The sequence below is a fragment of the Hemicordylus capensis genome, chromosome 3, assembly GCF_027244095.1.
Source record: "Hemicordylus capensis ecotype Gifberg chromosome 3, rHemCap1.1.pri, whole genome shotgun sequence".
NCBI lineage: Eukaryota > Metazoa > Chordata > Lepidosauria > Squamata > Cordylidae > Hemicordylus > Hemicordylus capensis.
In genome coordinates, this window is record NC_069659.1 from 141,682,586 (window position 1) to 141,705,169 (window position 22,584).

At 46.5% G+C, this 22,584-nt stretch overlaps 1 protein-coding gene and 2 long non-coding RNA genes across 3 annotated transcripts in view; 1 reads left to right on the top strand and 2 right to left on the bottom strand.

Moving 5' to 3' along the window:
- LOC128349812 (uncharacterized) overlaps positions 1-22,584 on the bottom strand; it is a 49,044-nt gene that overhangs the window by 22,341 nt on the left and 4,119 nt on the right. The window lies entirely within an intron of this gene.
- LOC128349813 (uncharacterized) lies at positions 1,063-21,723 on the top strand. The gene is made up of 5 exons (XR_008319004.1): positions 1,063-3,922; positions 4,873-5,013; positions 5,180-5,233; positions 10,132-10,289; positions 20,804-21,723. It is a non-coding gene; the product is annotated as an uncharacterized LOC128349813 (long non-coding RNA).
- On the bottom strand, positions 6,826-10,171 carry SOX1 (SRY-box transcription factor 1). Its single transcript, XM_053306855.1, has one exon. It carries the CDS (start codon positions 9,252-9,254, stop codon positions 8,073-8,075), a length of 1,182 nt encoding a protein of 393 aa, XP_053162830.1. The 5' UTR covers positions 9,255-10,171; the 3' UTR covers positions 6,826-8,072.

Genomic DNA, 22,584 nt, shown 5'->3' on the forward strand with positions numbered 1-22,584 from the left:
GCAGCTGAAATTCGCATCTTGAAGGAGTGAATTCACTTTCACATTAACTGATCCATCTTCCACTGGCCTCCAGGATATGTTTCAAGGGGATTTTTAAACTGCGGGATTTTCATTATTTCTGAGCAAACGTAATTTTAAGTACTTACTTACGTAATTTAAAATACCTAATTATGTCTGTTCTGCATTCCATAAAATATGGTGGGGATAAAGCAGAAGGGTCCTGGGATGCAGTACCATTGGAAACTGCAGGTGGGGAATCATGTTTCTGAAGGCTCTCCCTACTTTCCTACATGGCTGAATTACAACGTTTCTCCCTGAAGTGCTTTTGCGAGGGTGCTGGGTTTTACGGCGGCGGAGATTGATTGATTGATTGATTGATTGATTGATTGATTAGCAGAGCATGCAAAGAATGCACCCCGTCCCACAGTGTGTAGTCCACTTTATCAGGTCAGGACTCCAACATCACCTCATTCTGCATCCACATTCTTTTCAATACAGTGAAAACTGGCAGCTTTTCTGCTCCCATTCCCCGCTCGCCTTGCTGAATATTTCTCTCACAATGACCTCCAACTGTCGTGGATCGATCACGATCCTTAGACTAGGACATGGTTGGTAGAGGAAGAAGAGAACCCCTCCCTGTTTCAAGGATATTTTGGTTCCTGTTCTCCACCAAAGCAGAATTTAGGGTGTGATTTTGCCATAGGGTGTAACGGCCATTCCTCCCCCATCCTCGTAACGTTCCTTTAGCAGCTCCCTATGGAGCTGGTGTCACCTTGGCATCCATAACAACAGATTACTGGAAAATGGCAGCCGGATGTGGCAAGAAGCGGAATTAATATAAAAGTAGGGGACATTAATAAAATCTCATTTTTTAAAAATTTAAGTTTAATGCATCGGGCAGAAGTTTAGCAGCTGCCCCACTCATAATGCAGAGAAGCGTGGGGGAGAGGGAATCCACAATTTTACCACACTTTTCTCATCCGTTTTCTGTAGAGCGAAATGGCGGTTAAAGAGTGTTAGGTGTAACTATTCGCGTTCCGCAGGCTTGAGAAAGAGTCCGGAGAACAACGGCGAACACCTTCCCAAGTTCTGCAGGGAAGGCAACGGATGGCGCGTCACAAGGAGGCAGGAACAGCGGTGCGGCGCGCGGCTTGAAAAGGCGGGAAACCTTGTCTGATGAGACGAGAGGCCTTCTCTGCGCGTCCTTTTGGCAAACTCTAATTGCCACAGCAGGTTCCCTCAAGCCCTGTGCCTTTGCTGCAGGTGGTGGCCTCTGGTGGACGATGAATCAGCAACGGTTGTATTTTAAAAGGCTGCCCCGTTTCCCAGGCACAGAACAAGAGCGGTGTGTTTGCTAGAAGAACACATCCGGGTAATTAATTATTTTGAATCCTGGCCTTCTTTAAAGGCAGGGCCTTGGGCCTTCTTGTGAGTCTGCGGAGTATAAACAACAAAGTATACTTGCTATTCCCCTCCCCCAGCATCACGTCTTCCACAGAATTCCGCTGAACCGCCCTATTTCTGGAAATCCGCCCCCCACCCCGCCTTCAGTTTCCTGCCTTAGGGCTGGTATCTAGGACTTCCAGAACAAAACCGTGTATAATCTGACGAAAGAAACTATTGCTTGCCAAAGGCCATCAATCAATATAACCTTCCCTCTGTCTCTGAGGAGCTCCTGAGCAGAGCTGCTTTTCTTTTTGGACTTCCTGGGTGTCTCTTCGTGTGACATGGAACTACATATGTCCTAAAATACATACGCTAAAGTTGATGAGATTCATATTTTGGGGCGAGGGACACATGAGTTTTAAAGTATTGTGGCATGGAAGGTTGATTCACACATGCAGTCACTTGTGACTGCCAGGCGTGAGCATTGCTGAATAAATATGACAGCTCTGTCACGTTTGATCTGAGAAGGCTGGTCCACACATGCAAGTCATCCATAGATGTTGGACGAATACGCACGCGTGAACTCACATTCAGTTCCTTAGGTCTAAGACGCAAGTCCCTCCGAACTCCTGCTCAGTTGTGAATTCACTGGACTACTTAAGGAAAGCCACTAGTTTTCAGACGAATCTACTTCACAAGGTTGGAGAGGGAACCAAGGAGAACGCTACTGTAAAACATTGGAAAGCGCTAGAAAAATGAGAATGTTCTTGTTAGTTGCTTTCATAGCTGTTGCTGCTATGATTTTGACTATTTTTGTAGCAACCCCAAACAGGGCTAAGTAGCTCCCCTCATCTTATGGGCCAGCAGCCTCCCGGCCTCCGCCAGAACCGCGGCCCAGCATCTGAGCCTCTTCCCGCCAGGATATGGCGTCTCCTCCACAGCGGAGCCCGCCAGTTTGTCAGCCTGGGTCCTAGTTCAGTCCCCTCGTGCGCGCAGCAGGGGGCTCTGGTTTCACTTGTTGCCCTGCAGGCCGCTTGCAGCAGCAGGAGCCATCAACGTTTCTGCTGCCGGATGATTGTAAATAGGTTTGACTAGCCGCTGATCCCGGGGTCAGGGCTCTTCTCCTCACTTAATCCCGCGCTCTCCAAACACCCTCGCCGCCCCCACTCCCGTCTCCTATTCACTCCGCATCACTAAGCTTCGCCTCCCACCCCTGCTTCTGCGGTTCCCGCGACACCCAATGGAAGGAGCTCCAAGCCAGCAGCTTCAGGGGCAAGGTCTAGCCACGCCAGCCGCAGGAAGCTCCAGGCGGTTGTGGGCCCTAATCTGTATTTACTATTATAGGGAAGCCAGGGAGAAGGGGACAAGAGTTTGCTTGTAGAAAGACCAATACTCCGCACCTCCTTCGGATAAAGGAGAAAGGAGGGATTCCTAAAGGATTTACCATGAAGCTGAGAGGCTCTACAGCCTGGAAGGCCCTCCTACTGAAGAGGCAGGAGTCTCTAAAGAGCAACTGAGGAGAACTCAAAAGAAAATAAGCGTGATTTAAATTGCGAGGAGAGGGGGAGGGGAGATCGAAGGAAGCTACAAAAGCAGAAACTTAATTGAAGCAAGAGGAATATCTGGAAATCGGGGAGAACCCGAATGAAAGCGAGAAGCGCCTTAACCCATGTGAAGTACCACCATCTACCATCAGTGAAAGTTAGTTGCGCCTAAATCTAACATAAAGCAATAGAACTCGCTTTAATTGTGCTTAAATTGAATCCCGTTAATTTCAACGGGATTTAGTCACGACCAACCTTTGCTGTATAGTGAACCAGACTATTACAGGTCGGAGAATCTAAGAGGAAAAATGAAGGGTGACCCGCTGAGTTGGAGGTGGGTGGAGAACTGGAATGGTTCTGGTAGAAGGAAGGCGCTCGCAAGGAAAATGAGGACGTCCAGAGCCTGACCTAAAAAAGTGTTACCAAATCCCTAACAGCTGCAAACAAGCCTACTTTGCAGCGGTTACAGAACAGCCCTATGAATCTGGCCCTGTTTCGCCTCCCATCTGACCTGTCTGAAAAAAAGAGGCATAGAGGGATATTCCGCTCTACTAAAAGCAAGGAGTTCACCTAAGATATACTTTTATCTCCACCATGCGTTTGCAGGATAAAAGTAGACAATAATGAAGACGGGGGAGGAGATTAGAAACAAAACAAAAAGCCAAACTCCTAGAGACTAAAGACTGCTGGAAAGAAAGTAAGGGGGCGGGGAGAGAAAAAGCACAAGGAAAGTACTGAAGAGTAAAGGGATAGAGAAAGAGCCTCGTCTTGAGGGAGAAAATAATCCTGGAGGAATCCTGAGCTAGACAAATGGAAGTGAAAGTCACTAATAAAAGTGAAATGGCGTCGGAGGCTTGGCATATAACAATGATTTCATGCAAACCAACTTATCCTACTAAATCACACGAAGCCAGGGAATCCTGGTGTCACAGAATAGCCGATCCCAATAGCCCTTCTGAGTTCCTCTTTCGGGATCACCACCTTGCACCGGGGTGAATAATCAACTTTTATTGCACTCAGAATGCTGTTCCCTTCCCCGCTTTCTTCTTCTTGGGGGTCTATACGCGGCTGAAGGAAGGGCGTCCAGCTGGGAAAGAGAAAATCGGTCGCCATCCATTCGCCATCTCCCCCCACAAACTGCTCCCTCGCCTGCAGCGACATCCCTTGGGGCTCCATTGTGTGAGTCCGGCGGCCCGCGAGGCAGTGGGCTGTCTCTTCACGGTTCTCTAGGCAGATCTCAGAATGTCCCACCTCCCACTTTGCTAAGATAAGATCGTAACAGGCCAGGAAGCGCATAGTATAGGCAGCAGTCCATGTCTTCCCAGACCTCCTTTCCTCAGCTTCATGAAAAGAAGGACTTCAGGGTGTAGGTGTAGACTTGTGCTGGGAAAGGTGCTGCCACGTTCTCATCATTTCACAAAAACGAATTATCTACACCTCCCACCCTCCAAACTGCAGAGAGACATAGCTTTACAGAGCAACTCCAACTTTGTTTTGTGACTTAAGTTTTGCGTTTTACGCTCTGCATAGTCTTTGCCGCCCCCCACCCCAAGGGAAAAAAACAACAACCCCAGAGTAAGAGACTGGAGCAAGACGGACGGGTGTTGCTTTACTCTATATTATCAGCTGCAGCTCTAAACTGCGGGGAAACTAATTTCCCCAAGGCCCTATCCCGGACTTTGTTTCACACACATAACCACTTTTGAAAGTATATTTAGAATATCATCCAACTACTCTTAGTGCTGAATCAAAAAACCGCTATGTTTAAATGAAATCTTGCAAACATTTTAATACCTCTGTCAATCAGGTGAACAGTTCTGCATCTCAAGATGCAAAGTATTTTAACCTAAAAATAGTTTAACATTTGATCTACCTTGAGAATAAAAAGCGTTCTTGTGATTTCTTATTCTTCTTTTAAAATCCCTTCTTCTGTTTGGTCAAGGTTTTATGAAGATTATGATTTGACCTGCTTGCCCACAGAAAGAGAAAAGAAAACAAGCAAAGCCAATACAACCGACATGACGTAATGAACTTTTTTACTCTGGGAGAAGAAAGCGATATTGAGCACATTTCAGCCTATTAAGTACGTTTGGGGCCTATTAATTGAATGGCCCATTAATTCATTAATTTGAGCGCGTAATCTCAATTTAAAGCAATTAAACTTTCATACGGTTAACTTTGTCTAGATGGTTAACATTTTTTAAATCATGAGTGTTGAGACCATTTGAAAGTTTTCCCATTACATTTAGGTAAGGATGTTACGCCCTAAAAGTGTCGCAGTTGTGTCACACGTAGAACTAAAGGTAAGCGAAAATAGCTTAAAATTTCCCCCCTCCTGTCCAAACGAACTGCCAGAATGTGAAATACACACCTTTCTGATTGATACTCTCTACATTTTCTTTCTCTCTGAACGCCTTCGAGTTCCTTACACTACTTGCATGCAAGGAGAAGCGCAGATCGGTTTCACATATTTCTAGTGGTTTATTACATTTCCCCCCAAATTGATCCATCTGAGAACAGCTAATTAAATGAGTGGTAAGGGCCAGAGCACCAAATATTCTTCCCATTTATGTATGAGTGCACATACCTCAGGCTACATCAGTGCACATGTGCATTCAACAGTGTGCCAAGTAATGCACACAGTTTCACCGATGCCTGCTTTTTCCTGCCTAACAAATCCCCCACTAATGACTGTGGGAGGAAATCACGAATGCAGCATCAATTGGATTGCTTGGAAGGAACACGTTTCTCTTGACTGATTTAGAATCCTGATCTTGGCAATCGACACACTCATCCCGTGGACCTTACAAATCAACCCCTCGGCCTTACATTAGTTTGGTTAGGGAGTCAGGGAAAGGGCGCTCAACCTTAAAACAGAGCTAAAAATAAAAAGGTGGACGGAAAGGAAAGCTTTTTATTTCTTCCTTTAAAAACAATAGACATTTCTTGGGACCCTCACAATCCCTTTAAAGAATGAACAATGCAAAAGGATATGGAAGTTATTCTGGCCCGGATAAGTACCATAGTTAAACCATTTCTATCAGAGTCCGAATCAGACCCCTCTTGTGCCTTTAACACATTACTTGGTAATGAGATCAACGGAAAGCAGTGGTTTTTACTTCCAGGTAATGTGTTCAGAACAGGGAGAGAAGAAGAGTGCCTGCTTCTGCACAGAACTATGCTCTGAAATAACCCGGGGCCCTTCCATAAACTTCAAAAGAAACTAAAGGGGGTTATCCCGGGTAAGTGGGTTCGGGAACTGCAGCCAATTGATATAAAGAAAAGTATAAGGTGGGGGAGACCTCATTTGTTCTAGTCGTTGTATTTCCTCTGGATTTCATGTTTCTTTTAAAAAACAGATCATCTTAAAGATATTTTTATTACTTTTTAAAAAAGAAGTTTAAAATTGTAACAGCTTAAATGTCTTTTACGTTAAATCAAGTTTAATGTTGACTTCTATTTTCAGAATAAGGTAGGATAGAAAATCACCTCAGATTAAATTTCAAAGTAATTTGAAATTTCAACCTCAGGATATTCTTATGTACAAGTGGATTATGTTAGAGCTCATGCTTCTAACTAGGTTCCTTGGCAATCCAAGGAAGAAAGCACCCAACAGGAGGAAAATACGAACCCTAATTTATATATATTGCTTCCCCTTGAAGTTAAGGCCAATCAGTATTAATCGTCGTAATTGTCTCTCCTAAAGATGGCAAGCCTAGTGATGGTGGAATTACTCGATGTAACATCTGTCTCGAGGGAAAAGGAAGGGGGGAGGCGGTATTGTTCAAACCTATTTAAACCTCCAGTGCTAGTTGAAGACAGAAAACTTTGTAAACTAGAAACTCGCTCGGGCTTTAGATAGGCCGTTCGGTAAATAAACAAAATAAACAATAAGTGCTATGGAAAGTATTTTAATAGGTCGCCTTCCTTAACAATACTCAACAGATATTAAAATAATATCCAAAAACTACACCATATTTCTTTTAAAAAAACCTTTCTTCCCTTCGGTTTTTGTTTTTTAATAGAAACTGTGAGAAGTCTAAACCCAAGCCGGGATTGTTGTTGTAGTATTATGTTTCACGTAATATTTATACATAAAATCAATTTCCAATCTCTAGTTTTAAGGCATGCCATGAATTAGTACATTTTGGATTTACTGATTCCAGTTTCACTTTGAAATTGATTTAACTCAGAATAGAATGCATTTTAAGATTTTTATTTGTTTTCCTTTCTAGTGGAAATGTTTTTTAGTAAACTATATACACATTTCGGAATTCCCTTGTAACGCCTAAAATTAATTAAAGTTATTCCACAATGCATTTACAAGAAAAAAATACAAAAAGTTAACAAAAGAAAAAAATGCAGACATGAACATTTACAAAATCCAGAATATTGTTGCTGGTCGCAAAAAAGTTTTATAAATAAACAAACAAAACAAAACCCGCGTCATAAGCACTACCAAAAAAAGTTTAAGCGTGGTTTTGGATTTGCATCCTTGGTACGTGTATAATAAATGAGAACGGTTGCCACGTCATCTTTGTTTTTCATTAGGCAAAAAAAGTCTTCACAAGAAGCGGCCCAAAGGGTGACCAGTTAATGCTTCTGTGTGACAGAAAAGTTGGCATCGCCTAGATCTTTGTATAATTAATAATTATAGTCATTTCTCTCTCTCTCTTTTGTCCTTCCCCCCCCTTCTTTAACAAATAAAACTCTAGGTGCCTCCTGGGTGAACGATAAATACTGTACAAAAAAAAGAGAGAGAGAGAGAGAGAACCTCAGTAAGAACAGAGACGATCCCTCTAAAACGCAACAACAGAAGAAAAGAAAAAAATCCCACTAGTTTCAGAAACTAGTCCTCAGGGGTGAGAGCGGGGTGGGGGTATCGTTAGAGCAATCTGTTACCTTCTCTCTTCATTATCTTCAGTATTATGAATATTCGTTATTATACTTATTATTACAAGGTCATCCAAACATTTCTCTCTCTCTCCCTCCCTTTGTTGCTGTTTTGTTCTGTACAAAAGAAAGGGGCGCGGGATGTGGGGGCTGGGGAAACGGACAAAGTAGTGGGGCAGCAGGCTCCAAGGAAAGCGATCCCCTTTGGATGGTCGCGACAGTCCCTCGGTGTCGGCCGGTCCGTCTGTCTCAGATGTGCGTCAAGGGCACGGTGCCGTTGACCCCCGTGCTGGCGCCCTGATAGTGCTGGGGCAAGGAGTGCAGGCGGCTTTGGGCAGCGGCCGCAGCCGCCGCAGCAGCTGCCGCCGCCGCCGGGTCCCCTCCTTCGCCGCCGGGCAAGTACATACTGATCATCTCGCGCAGATCCCCAGGACAAGGGGCCCGCGAGTGCGCCGAGGTGACCGGCGGGCTCACGCTTGGCTCGGATTTGACCAGGGAGCCGAGCGCCCCCAGCGCCCCCGACGAGGCGGCCGCCGCAGCCGCAGCCGCAGCCGCCGCAGCTGCAGCCGAGTTCTGGTGGGGCTGGGCGCCGTAGGAGATGCCGCCGTAGGCCGACGGCGAGGCGCTCATGTAGCCCTGCGAGTTGGAGATGGGGCTGTACTGGAGGGCGCCCATGTCGTAGCGATGCATGGGCTGCGGGTTGTGCGGGTGCGGGTGGTGCGCGTGGGCATGTGGGTGCGCTCCGCTGCCCGGGTGCTGGCTGTAGGCGAGCTGAGCCTCCTGCATCATCGCCGCTGCCGCCGCCGCCGCCGCCACCGACCCTGGGTAGGCGCCGTTGGCCCAGCCGTTCATGTGCGGATAGCCCCCGCCTGCGCCTCCGCTGCCCCCGCCACCGCTCCCGCCACCGCCAGGGCCGCCACCCGGGCTCTCCAAGCGTTGGCCGACGCCGGCAGGGCCCACTCCCACGCCCATGGCCACCGGAGGGCCGCCCCCGGGGCCGCCGGCGCCCAGCAGCCCGCCGGCCAGCGAGTACTTGTCTTTCTTGAGCAACGTCTTGGTCTTCCTCCTGGGCCGGTATTTATAATCCGGGTGCTCCTTCATGTGCAGCGCCCGCAGTCGCTTGGCCTCGTCGATGAAGGGTCTCTTCTCGGCTTCGGACATGACTTTCCACTCCGCGCCCAGGCGCTTGGAGATCTCCGAGTTGTGCATCTTGGGGTTCTCCTGGGCCATCTTCCGCCGCTGGCCCCGCGACCAAACCATGAAGGCGTTCATGGGCCTCTTGACCCGGTCTTGGTTGGCCTTGGGTCCCCCGCCGCCTCCGCCGCCGCCTCCTCCGCCTCCTCCCCCCGCTCCGGTTTGGCCCGCCAGGTTGGTGGCGACCTGGGCTCCACCGGGGGAGTGCATGTCCGTCTCCATCATCATGCTATACATTCGCGCAGTTTTCCGGGGGCCACCAGGCTCCACAGCGTCAAAACATAGAGCGAGAGAAGAGTGCGTGTGGAGAGTGCGAGAGAGGGGCGAAAAAGAATAAACCACGAGGGCGAGTCCGGGCGGAAAACGAGGCGTTGAGAAGAAAAAATACAAAAGAGTTCACAACGACGATCAAAGATGAGGCAAGGCGGGGGAACACCAATAATAATAATGGTAATAATAAAAACAACAACAAGGAGAAGAATATGCCCAGAGCGAAAGAAGGAAAGCGCGGGCGCGGGAATCTCCTCAGGCGGCAAAACTTTCTCCCTCACTGGAGAGCTTTGGCTCGAGCTGGATTCACAAGCGACTCAAACAGGTGCAAGGCGGAGGGCTGAGGGGGAAAAAAAGTCTAGCGGCTCCACTTTGGCAAGGAGGTGGGAGGAAGCTGTGTGCCCGGCTCTCGACGCTCTCCTTCGTTCTCTGCTTAGCACACGCGCGCTTCACACACACGCAGGCAGCACTCCCCTCCTTCTCGCGGCGGCTGAAGTGATCTAATGTCTCCCCCCCCCGCCCGCGCGCTAACTTCCACAGGGAGAGAGCGAGAGAGAGTTGAGGGAGTGAGCGTGTGTGACTCGCATCCGCTAGTCCCAAGTGAACAGAGCAAAAGAGACAGGAAATCCCCCTCCCCCTCTACCACTTCCACCCCTCGTAAAAAAAAAAAAAGTAATTAAATGACAAGCCAAAAAAAAAAATTAAGGGAGGGGGTGAGCGTGGAAGAAAGAAAGTAGTAAGGATGGGGAGGGCGAGGGGAGGGGGAAAGCAACGCGCCTCCAGCCAGGCAGCAGAACTTGCACAATAATTTGTTCTCTGTGGTTTCCCTCCTCTCGCCCGGGAGGAATCAGGAAAGGAGGAGCAGCCGAGAGATACACCGAGAGAAGAGCCCAGCAGCCATACACCGCGCACCGAACTGGGATTAAATGAGTTTGCCTTGGCCAATCGGAGTGCGCCGGCGGGGGATTATTTGCATGGCGCACTGAGGAGTGACGTCCGGAGGTGAGAAGTACAAACTATTATGGAGCTGGCTGCCGGGGCGGGTTGGTGGTGGGGAGGACGAGGTGATCTTTTGGGAGGGACCAGGAGAGGGGTCATAACCACCATTTAAAAATATCCAACTAGGCGTTAATACTAGTAATCAAATGCTGTAACATATTTCAGAGGGCATATGCCACAAACAGCAACCTTCTTACTCGAATCAGTTCAGACTGTGTTTTATCCTATTCCAAATCAAGAAAATGTTTTAAATGCACTCTCTCACGCTCTCGCTTTCACACGCAGACACACAACACACCATTTCCAAACTGCCGGAGTTTTAACCAAAATGTAGAAATGTTTATTTCTATTTCTTCCCTTTCTTTCTGAAAGGAACTTTTCTGTGCCTTTTGTGCTTCCTGCCTAGGACTATAATTTGCGAGGGCACGCACGCTCACTCGTGTATATTTTAGAAGGATGCTCAAGGGGACAACACTTTAATACGCCTTCAGGTTTATATATCTTAATTTTATATATATAGAAAATGTGTGTGTGTGTGTGTGTACACACACACACAAACAAACACACACACACACACACACACACACACACACACACATTCTCTCTCTCTCTCTCTCTCTCTCTCTCTCTCTCATAACTTCCCTAACCTAGAACACTTGGAATAAAGTTGAAATGAAATAATTGGGATTTATCTCGTGAACAAAGAGCCAAAGAGTCTTGCAACAACTTAAAGATTTACAGATTTATTTGGCATAGGCTTTCATGTAGTAGTACAGTCAATTTCATCAGATAAAGCAGTCTCTAGTTCAAGGTTTAAGGTGCAATAAATGTGTTAGTCTTCAAGGTGTAACAAGATTACTTGTTGTCTTTGTTGTAATAGACATGTCACCCAATCCTATACCTTTGATTCAAAAGTAAATCCAGTGTCTCCAATGGAATTTACACTCCAGAAGAATGCATAACTTTTCATCTTAAAACGGCTATCCCTTCAGAGGTTTGTCTGTAACTTAATATGTTCAGGATCTGACTATATGACAATTCCTTGAAATCTGATATTGTCCTCTGAATTATTTCCAAAATGCAGTAAGCTGCAGTTTAAGTGGGTTTGAAACTTATGCATTACTTTTTAAGCCCAGTTCATGCACATTTACCCAGGAGCCCCACTGAGCCCCATTTGGGAGCCCCACTCCCAAATTAAGTGGGATTGGAGGCTAAATACTTACTGAGAAGCAAGTCCTATTGATATTAATCAACTTTAATTTTGAGTATGCATGTTTGGAACGGAGGGATTAGAATGGTAAGTGCTAACTTTCAAACTGCTGTAGGTCTCCAGTAACAGTAACTTTAAAAATGGGTGACTGGCACCTAACACAATATTTGGTTTGTATATATTTCCTGCAGGTTTCAATGTAATTTGTTTCTGTGTAATATATGCCTAGAACTGCAGTCACTGTTAGAAGTGAATGAGGTAGGTTCACCATTTCCTTATGGCCTAACCATGACCATTAGGCCTCCGGCTACACATGGTATCTGGAAGCGAGGCTGTGTTCCCTGTGAGTTTGGAGAGAAATTCTCTTGGAGGTAAATCGGTGGATCTTACTTTCAAGGAACACATATTATATCAGGCATCTACTAGTAGTCAATAATAGGGGCAGGGCTTAAAAGAAGCAAGTCTACATGTCTGCCAAACCAATTTGTTTTTCTCGAACTAATTTATTTTTACTCCTTTGGAGCAAACAACTGTGTTTAGGGATCCAAGTAGGATCCTAAAAAATGTGTAGCTAGGGAAACCATTACTCCTGCTGGAAAATGTTTCCAAATATGTCCTTTCTCCACCATTGACTTCTGATAACCTCTTGACACCCTCAAGTCTAAATAAGACTAATTAACATTAAATATTTAAGGATATGTTATTGTTTTCAAGTATGCTAAGGTCTGCAGCATAATTAATTACGGCAATGAAACTAATTCTATTGCACTAGAAAGTATGGTTTCTAGTGCAAGTAACACATTGTAGTGGTGGGACTCTTTTTGTCACATTATAAACACATCACCGACCCCCCCCCCCAAAAGAAGAGGTATTATGATATGTGATATGATAATATGAAGAGCAACCTTGAGAGTCTTGACTCGGTTTCACAGAATGTTTACATTGCCTAATCCCACCGGCTGGCCTTCCAGGATCCGGGTGCAAACCTATGGCGATCCCTTCCTCACCCATTTCTTTCTGCACAACTTCTACAATGTCGGGGCTTCTCTTACTACATTCTCCTAATTCTGCTTGTTCATCATGCCACCTTTGCTTCAGGTGACTGAAATAGAGACACCTCTATTCTAGGGCACCTTAGAGCCTAACTGGGTTTACTATGCCATCAGCTTTCCTGGGCTTCAAATGTAAGAAGAGAGCAAGCACCACAACATTTTTCTGCTTGCTGTGTCAGTGTCATATGACTTCAGAATTCCTCTCAACAGCAAAGACCACTCTGATCACAGTAGTAATCTCTCCAATGCGGAAGGAAAATGCGAATATCTCACACACACGCACACGCGCACACCCCCTTATTAAATCCACGAGGCTTGCTTGCTGTTCAGGAGACCTTTCCAACCCTGTAGTCCAAGGCGGTCCACAATAGGCAGTAAAATAATAAAATATGCAGAGCGAAATAACTCCATACAGACTTAAATAATAGCACAATCACCCCAAATTAACAGCAGGGTACATTCATGAGACCAAGATGCAACATGCCCCCCCCTTCAAACAAGCATAACGGAATCATCAAATTTTATTTCGGGGAGGGACGGGACCCTGGAGGTCTTCTAGTCCAATCCCCTCTTCAGTGCCAGGAATCGGATTATAAACTGCCAACCAAGCTAGGAGGTTTAAAGATGAAGAGCTCACTTTGAAAACCAGAAAACTAGAGAGGGGTGTTATCAGGCAGGCCTCCCTGGGATTCTCCTATGCAGCTGCAGCGCCACCGGTGGATAAGACGGTGCTCCGTGGCCCCCTCCCCTATAGTCCCTACAACATCCAATGGGATGACATGCTAATGGGAGAAGGTGCTCCCAACAGGTCCCTTGGACCTAAGCTTCTTCAAAAAGAACACACTCACAGTCTAGATTCACTAGTGATACTCTTGTGAGAGAGCACTGATTTCAGTGACTGGAGCCTTGGCACCACTGTACGCTCTCTGAAAAGCAGATTCACTGTTGTCATCTTCGACTCCACCGCAGAGGAATCTCCAATGCAGAGGACTGATTATACCAGGTGAGACTGACGATGTTAACCTTTTAGCTGTTAACCTTGCAAAAGATACATTCCTCTGTGGGTTCGCCCACGAGCGTAGTCAGATACTAAAATGGGATAGGAATTAGGCTCCTAGCAGCACTCTCTGAAACCAAGGGGACAGTTTCAGAGAGACATACAGCTGTGATGCCACTGGTGCACTGCTAGCCAGCCACCTTGCACAATCTCGTCTATGTGGCTTTAAATGGTTTAAATTAAACCACCAATTAATTAACTGGGCGAAGAATCTTTTTGACAACAGGCCCAAGAATTGCTTAGGATTTGACTCGAGCCACTTAAAAATAACCCTTAAATATAGAGAATGATTTGTAAGTGACACTACTTTCTGTATCATGACTTTGTGCAAGACTGTCATCTTTGGGCAATGGACTTAGAAATTATTTAAGTCATCATATTTAACCCTTTGTGGCCATCTCATAGAAATCAGTGTGGGACTGCACACTGTAAGCAGTGTATTTACCCAATTGTGCTTACACAGACTTGGGAGTAAGGCCCATTCAGCACACTGGTATTTACTTCCGAGTGAATATGCAAAGACTTAGATTGCTGAGAGAAGTAGCAGTATGTAATTTACCATTATCATTATCAACCATAAAATCAGTGTTCTATTTGGTAGCACTTAATGAGCCAACGCTTCAAGCGCTTTGTCTCATTCAGCCTCACAAGAAGCGTGTGAAGTAGGCCGTGTGTCTTTTCCTTTCCCATATTGGGAAATGCAGATACAGCGGAGTCCTGGCTGAAAAGGAATGTGAACTCAGCTCGTCCCTACCCAAGCCCAACAAGCTATTTTCTTGACTACCCTGGCTCCATATAAGGTTGCGACCCTATGAAAACCGCATTAAACCAAGTAGGGCTTTCTCTTGAGTAGACATGCATGGGATTATCAGGCTGCACTTGTTTGCAAAAGGATGTGAAACTCTTTTGGTGCAAGCATTTCCCATTTTAAATCGGCAGGTTCAATAATACACACACCCTGGCATATTTAGGGAATGTGTAAGTAGTGGAAACTCAGTCATGTCTTTGGGAAGTCAGAAATCCCCTGGCCGCACCCTGCAGCCCCCTAGGATATTCCTCCCTCCCTCCTGGATAGAAGGTCTTTTGAGGCCGTATATAGGGTAGGTTGAAGAGTTCAGCTCTGGCTTCTGGACCAGGGAGTCTTCTACGTTTTCTGGCAAGAAGCCCCTTCAGGGTAGTTTCTTCTACTGCGGGCCTCAAGGCCACTTGCGCTGAATGTGGATGGCTTCGTGTTTGAGCGTCCCACTCTGCTGGTGCCTTGTTGCCAAGTGACAGATGACAGGCAGCTGTTTCGCTTGCCCTTCAGGCAGCCGCAAGATATTGCTACACGGGCAAAAGGTGGGGAAACCGCTTTCGTTCTAAGGCTGTATTTACCATCTTTAGTCCTATCCTAGACACAACGGGAGAATGTGACTTGCTCCCGGCGGGAAGCAGGCTGCAACCTACGTATTCTAAAGCAACGGAACTGATGCTTAAGACTGTAATTCTATGCACACTTATCTGGGAGGAAGTCCTAGTTAAGACAGCGTGGGACCTACTTGCTAGTAAGGAAGCATAAGACCTGTCTGCAGCAGGGCAGTTCGTAGAATAGAAAGGCTGGAACTGGAGTGACTTACAAGTTCCTTGGAAAGTCGCAGAGTTTAGAAACATGCAAGGAAACCCGAATAACAGTGCTGTGTAGCTATAATTGAGTGGATGGGTTCAAAGAACCCGGGACCGCAGCTCCTGAGGGGCCCCCCGGCTCCACCCCTCCCTATTTTCCCCATCATTCCCTCACTCTGAGGGGCCACCGGGGAGATGGGCGAACACGGCCCCCTCTTCCCTAGCTACGCCCTTGCTGAGAGAGCTCCCTTTCCTCTGAAGGACTGCCTGTCTTTTCCTAGCACTCCCCTTTCCCACTAAGAGTTGTTTTCCTGGTCGGACGGTCCTATAGAGGGGGGACTTAGGTGAATGGCAGACGGGTAGTCACCCGGAGCAAGCCAGACTGAGTTTTCAGAATGCCACGCCCCTATTCCTGAGCTCCATGGTTCTGATGATAGATTAGCAAAAGCAGTCGTGGACTGTGATCGTGCATGACGCCAAACCACTGCTGGTACCAAAGAAATGCCAAGGAGCAGTAGCAAATAAAGAAGCAGAGGGAGCAAGGCGATGCTATACCAGGGATGCCAGCCTCATTTAAGCAAGAGTCTTGTGAATCAGTTTCTGTAGGTGGTTCAAGGAAGCGAGCCAAGCAGTGCACTCGACCCCCCACTCCCCACCCAGTCTGCTGCGGGGAATGTTTGAGTACGTTTTCCTTTTATTTGCCTGGTCTAAGATATAGTGATGAGTTAGATCCTGAGTGCAAATTCTATCCGTGGAAATTCTCCCAGAGGGGTGTGGTGGTGGTCCTTTCACCCAGATCAGTCCAGCCCATTCACTAATTAGTTTCTGTATGGTTCCCATTCCTGGGATTTGTAGCGAGCTAACTGGTTTATGAGACGTACCTTTTGTGAGCCTTCTCACTGAGCCCACTGAAACCACCTAGCGGTTACGATCATTGGAAGTGGTTTGAAATTCTGGGTACATTTCTATCTTTCCTTCCTCCCATTGGGACAAATGGGAGTTTGCTCCTTTCTTGAAAAGGGTCAGATGCTGTCCTCAAAGGAGCACCCTCCCTAGTTCCAGGATCTAGTGTCTTCACACATGCATGATCAACATTATTCCTCTATCCAATTAACACCCAGCTCTTGAGAATTGGCAGCTGAAGTGGTGAAGGGACAACTGAAAAACACTTTCATTTATGTGAGGCGATATGAAAGCACTGCCCTGCCTTATCTCTACTGAACCATTCACATGTGAAGGTCACCACTGGATGTTATAGTGGCCATGAGTTGCCCCATTTCCTAAGCAGGGTCCACCCTGGTTTGCATTTGATGGGAGACTACATGTGAGCAGTGTAAGATATTCCCCTTAGGGGATGGGGCTGCTCTGGGAAGAGATCTAGGTTCCAAGTTCTCTCCCTGGCATCACCAAGTTAGGGCTGAGTGAAACTCCTGCCTGCAACCTTGGAGAAGCCGCTGCCAGTCTGTGTAGAACAGTAGTTCCCAACCTGTTGCTGAACTACAAATCCCATTAGCCCCAGCTAAAATTTGTAGCTTTCTCCCCTAGCTCTACCCCTGTGGACCTATTAGGATGGTCCGCCCAAAAAGGCTACTGGACCCAGCAAGTTTCCAAAGGGCCTTGGAGGGTTTTGAAGTGATTCTGTTGATGCCCTTGTAGGAACCTGGAATAGGGAACTCACCAGGGCAGTAGATATGATTGCTCCTAAGCATCCCTCCCAAGCATCCCTCCCGACCTGCTTCAAAAATGGCCCCTTGGTATACCGAGGAGGTGCGAGAAGGTGCGAGGGCTGGGCTGAAGCGGCTGGGTAGGGGACTGGAAGGCAAGTGGAGGAGAACTCAGCTCAAATTTGACAGGATGCAGCATGGTACCCATTTGAAGGCTTATGCAGTAGTGGTTCGTGCAGGAAGAGGATGATTTTGGTCTGCACGCAATGCAGTGCATTTTGGTCTGCGCGCAATGCCTGTGGGTTTGCATTCAGCAGAGCTATCCCAGGTTGTGAGGAGTTTAACTTCTGCTCCTACTTCTTCTTCACCGTAAGTGTTCTGCTGTGACGCTTTTAATGGGTTCTTTGCAGACAAAATGTCCTGTGTTTAGGCTGACTTGGACGTCATTATCACATGGTTATTTTTTATCCTCACAACAACCCTATGAGGTAGGTTAGGCTGAGAGATACATGACTGGCCCAGACACCCAGTGAGTTTCTGCAGGGTCTATGAAGGAGGTGTCCAGCAATCCCTCTTGCAGTATTAGGTTGGATCAGTTTCAATCTGTGATTCCTGAGGATGTGAAAAATCTGCTTGGAGTGGTGTGGCCTACCACTTGTTCTCTGGATCCTTGCCCAACTTAGCTTCTTCTATCTATCAGGGAGATTGTTGGAGGTGGTCTAGTCAATATTATAAATGCATTACTGAGGGAGGGTAGGGTGCCTCCATGTTTGAAGGAGGCAATGGTCAGATCGTTTTTCAAGAAGCCTTCCCTGGATCCCTTAGCGATGGATAATCATAGGCCAATCTCCAGTATGCCTTGGTTGGGCATGGTGATTGAGAAGGTGGTGGCCAACCAGCTCTAGGCAATTTTAGAGGAAACTGAGGAAATCTAGATGCATTTCAAACTGGCTTTAGAGCGCCCTGTGGGGTTGAGACATCCTTGGTCGGCCTGATGGATGACCTCTACAGTGGAATCGACAGAGGGAGTGTGATTCCTTTGGCTCTTTTGGATCTCTCAGTGGCGTTAGATACCATCAACCTTGGTATCCTTCTGAATCCAGATGCCTGGGGGAGTTGGAGATAGGGGAAATTGCTTTGCAGTGGTTCCACTCCTATCTCTTAAGCAGATTCCAGATGGTGGAGCTTGGTGACAGTTGCTCCTCAAAACAGAAGCTGTTATATGGAGTCCCTCAGGGCTCCATTCTGTCACCAATGCTGTTTAATACTTACGGGAAACCTCTGGGTGAGGTCATCAGGAGATTTGGTGCTGGGTGTTATCAGTATGCTGATAACACCCAAATCTGCTTCTCATTTTCATCTGTATCATCAGGAAATGGCATTCATTTCCTAAATGCCTGCTTACAGGAAGTAATGGGCTGGATGAGAAATAACAAATTGAAGCTGAATCCAAGCAAGATGGAGGTTCAGAATCTGAGAGATGAGTTAGATCTTCCTGTGCTGGATGGGGTTACACTCCCCCAGAAGGAGCAGGTATGGAGTTTGGGAGTACTCCTGGACCCAGGCCTCACCCTGGTATCTCAAGTGGAGGCCATGGCCAGGAGTGCTTTCTATCAGCTTCAGCTGATTCGACAGCTGTGCCCATTCCTTGTAGAGGATGACCTCAAAACAGTGGTGCATCAGCTGGTAACCTCCAGGCTTGACCATTGCAATGTGTTCTATGTGGGTTCATCTCTGGGGCAACCTGGAGACACCATATTATGCCTGTTTTAAAACAGTTGCACTGGCTGCCGATATGTTTCCTGGCAAAATAAAAAGTGCTGGTTATTACCTTTAAACCCTGAATGGCTTAGTTCCAGGTTACCTTAGAGAGTGCCTTCTTCTTCATGATCCGCACCGCATGAGGAGGTCCATCTCCAGTTACCATCAGTATGTCTGGTGGCGAGTCAGAGGTGGGCCTTCTCTTTAGCTGCTGCTAGCTTGTGGAATGCACTCCCTGCAGAACTCCGTAATTTGAATTCATTGTTGGCCTTCAGGAGAGCCCTCAAAACCTATCTGTTTGGCCTGGTCTTCCAGGGTTTTTAATTTGTTGTAAATGTGCTGTAACCTGGTTTTCCAGGGTGTTTAAACTGTTTTGAATGTTTTAACTGTTAATTGTTTTATGGTGTATTATAGTGTCTGTTTTTAATTGTTAGTTGATTTTAATTGTTTTGTTTTCATGTAAATGGCCATGAGCCGTTTTTGGAAGGGCGGTATAGAAAGCGAATAAAATAAATAGATAAATAAATAAATATTTGGAGGCAATGCAGTTATGTAGGGGAAGGGGGACAGGGGGCATAGTTAGAAAAGCAAACTTAGACCAAGGATGGACCTAAATTATCAGCGCTTGGGAGATCAGAAGGAAGATTCCGAAAAGAAACACTGCTCCCTCCCTGGTCACTGAGCAGCTTCGCTTCCCTGTCCTGATTCAAACGGCGCAGCAGGGCTGGGCTTGGAGAGGCTAGAAGTTGTTCCTCCTTGCCTGCTTTCCTTGCCTCTGCCAACAGCCGCCCGTTCCTTCTGGTGGCTGCGGAGCAAAACGAGTCCAAGTGGGGGATTCAGGGCTGCCGCCTGCCTGCTCTCCCTTGGCTAGCCAGAAGCCGGCGCTGTGCGGGCGGCAAGACTCCTGCAAGCCCTTCCTGAGTTACGAGAAGGGAACTGGAAAGGAAGAGAGAGAGAGCGAGACTCCTCAGGAGAAGGAAGACCCAACCCTGTGCTGCTCGGAATGCGCGGGGGGATCTGGACTCGCCAGCGCAGGCTGCGATCGCCGTCTGGTGGCTACTTCTTAACTCCGATTTCCTGCAGCCGGGAATGAGAAACAGGCTTCCTTGCTTGCAACTATGGCTACGCCTCCCTGCTGGCTCCTGCCGCCGCCACCCCAACTATGGAGCAACTTCCCTCCGCTTCTCAACTTGTTCCGGCTGTGTACCCTCTCCTCTCCTGCCCTCGCGCCTTTCTCTCTTGCTCAAAGGAGCATCTTCTGGACCAGTTAGGAAGAGCGCTGGCGTGAGGGGCGGGGGCGGGGGGCACTCTAAGCAGATCCTAGCATCCTCATTACTAGAGAAGATGAAGGGAGGGGAGGGAGGTGACCTAGTTGTGGTCTGAGAATCTTTTTAAAAAGGTGAACCAATTATTTCTTTTGCTCCCCTAGTAAATCCCCTAGGCTAAACTGTATATCCCCTAGGCTGTAACTGTTCTTCTGGAGATCTAAACCCTCATCCGACGCACCTGGCAAAGCAACTGGTGTGTGTGTGTGAGAGAGAGAGAGAGAGAGAGAGTGAGAGAGAGAGCGCTTCCCAGCTCGCTGGGTGAAAGCGTTTGGAGAATCTCTGGAGCTTTCGAGTAGGGGCTCACCCCTGTGAACAGTGCTCACACATATAATTCAAATTTCACAGCTGACCTGTTCTGAAAAACCTCAATCAGCTTCTAATTGAAGGGAAAACAAAATATTGCTTCCCTACAGCAGAGCTAACGATTTAATCATTATATCAGACATTATAGCTTTTAATTAGGCTAATGCTGATACTGTATGGAAAAGAGATAATTCAACACAGTTCTTGATGAATTCTGTAATTGGGTTAACGGAGGGAGCAGTTGAGGGAAGAGACGTCAATAATATTCAAGCCGCGTCTATAGCTACCACCAAGTTTCTGAATGAAGGGAAGGGGGAAGACGACGGCGACGGCGACAGAGAAAGGGGCTAAAACTTCGTGCAGGGAACGCTTTCAATTCCGCCCCCCTCCACCTCCCTAAAGCCCCGTTAAATCTAAATGGAGGCACCAAAAGGGTCAAATTTGTTCTAAGCACACGCCTCCAAATCTGAACCCCTTCCCACGAATCTGGCAGTGTTACTGGAACTTATTTTTATTTTCTCTTCCCCATATTATATCGAGGTTGAAATGAAATCCTGTATGCATATCAACGAGATCTGAAGAGCATCTTCTCAACGTATCTCCCCGCATTTTGTCATTATCCCTAGACAAAACTGACTGATTTGCCTTACAGCTGAAGTGAAGTTGACATCCCTGAGTCCCTGTTCTCCGAAATCAACGAAAACGCTTTCCTTTGCACGATATTCTTCATTTTGTTCTTCACAAAGGGGCAAGGAAAAGTGAATGTAAAAAGCCACATTGAGTAATACAAATAGGAGCCAAACGAATAGATAGAGTATGGGGAGGGGGGAAAGAAAGAAAGAAAGAAAGAAAGAAAGAAAGAAAGAAAGAAAGAAAGAAAGAGAAATTTCATGGAGACAAAATTTATTCAAAATTCTTGGGGGTTCCCCCCTTTAATAAAAAAAGGATAACAACAAGGAAAGAGGCGCAGACTCTTATTATTCTACTAATAATAGCCTCTGGTGTGGGTTTTAAAAGAATAAAGACCTGTGCTGTACTGGAGTGAAACTTGGAATGAGATTATGCAAACGTATTGATATGATTAAGATATTTAGGGGGAAATACTGTCTAAGTAGCTCAAATTCTTTTTCCGTCCGCGACCGTTTTTTGTTCTCCCTACAACAACACTCTTAGATTTTTGGATGTTGCAGAGCGAGCTGATATAGAGGCACTCCGGCCAATTCAGTTCAAATCTATTTTCCAAACACTTCGGCCAAGTTTGGAAAACCGCTGGGTTTACATGTAGCAGCCTCCCGGGTTTCTAGTAAGGCAAAATGCAACACATTTTTCGTTGCGTCTAAAAAGCAGAGGCATTTATGGGTTACCTATATATACTGGAGTTACAGTAACTGCAGAGAAGCAAGTAACATCACTGGCTGCCTTTGCTACACGTCGGGATCACACCGAGTCGACTTAGGGGCCCTGCTCTAAGTGCCTCCAATTTCAAGAGGCGCCTTACTGAGGATTTGGGTTATTACCTTGCCCCTTGCAGATGGTCCCAGTTTCCTTATCTTCGTAGTAGGTTCTGGGAGCGGTATGATAAGCACGTGTACAAGGCTTGAACCTTCCAATGGGCGTTCTGGAATCTGGCTTCTCCAGAAAGGCTGGAGCACACCCTTTAGTCATGCTTTGTCAGGAAGAGCCTTTTATAAACTGTTTGTTTATATTATGCCTTAACTAGACTCTCAGCACAATATTGTTTTGAAAGAGAAATATTCTCTATTGTGATCTCTCCTTGTCTTATTTTGTCAGTAATTATAGCAGAATTAAACGGGTCATTGATAAAGTTCCATTGACACAAACCCCTGTAATTAACAGTCTGAATGCACCTTTTTTTGTTACATTGCTCAAGAGTTGTAATTTTTGAGTCTTTGTATTGTTAAAGGGATTCACGAATAATATGAGATCACCAGAAGTGCCTAGAAAGAACAGAGGGTTTACAAGGCTTTTGTCATAATTCTCCTTCCCCACGAGTCTTGCAGCCGTGGTTGATCAGGAGGCACAACATGCATTCCTAAAACAAAATATATGTGCAGAACGATGTGCGGTGTGTGTGTGTGTGTAGACGCACGCACATTTTGCAGCTGGATATTTCCGAGATTAAACGTTTCTAGAGTTGGAAGGTAGAAAGATCGGAGTGGGTAACTTAAGAAAATAATATAAAAATCGGGTCTTTCTTTTTTTCGGACGGCTATTGTATAACGTTTACAGTGATGGGACTGAGATATCCGGATCGCCTTTATAGAAGGAGGAAAGGTAATTTGGAGAACTGATGCGGCATA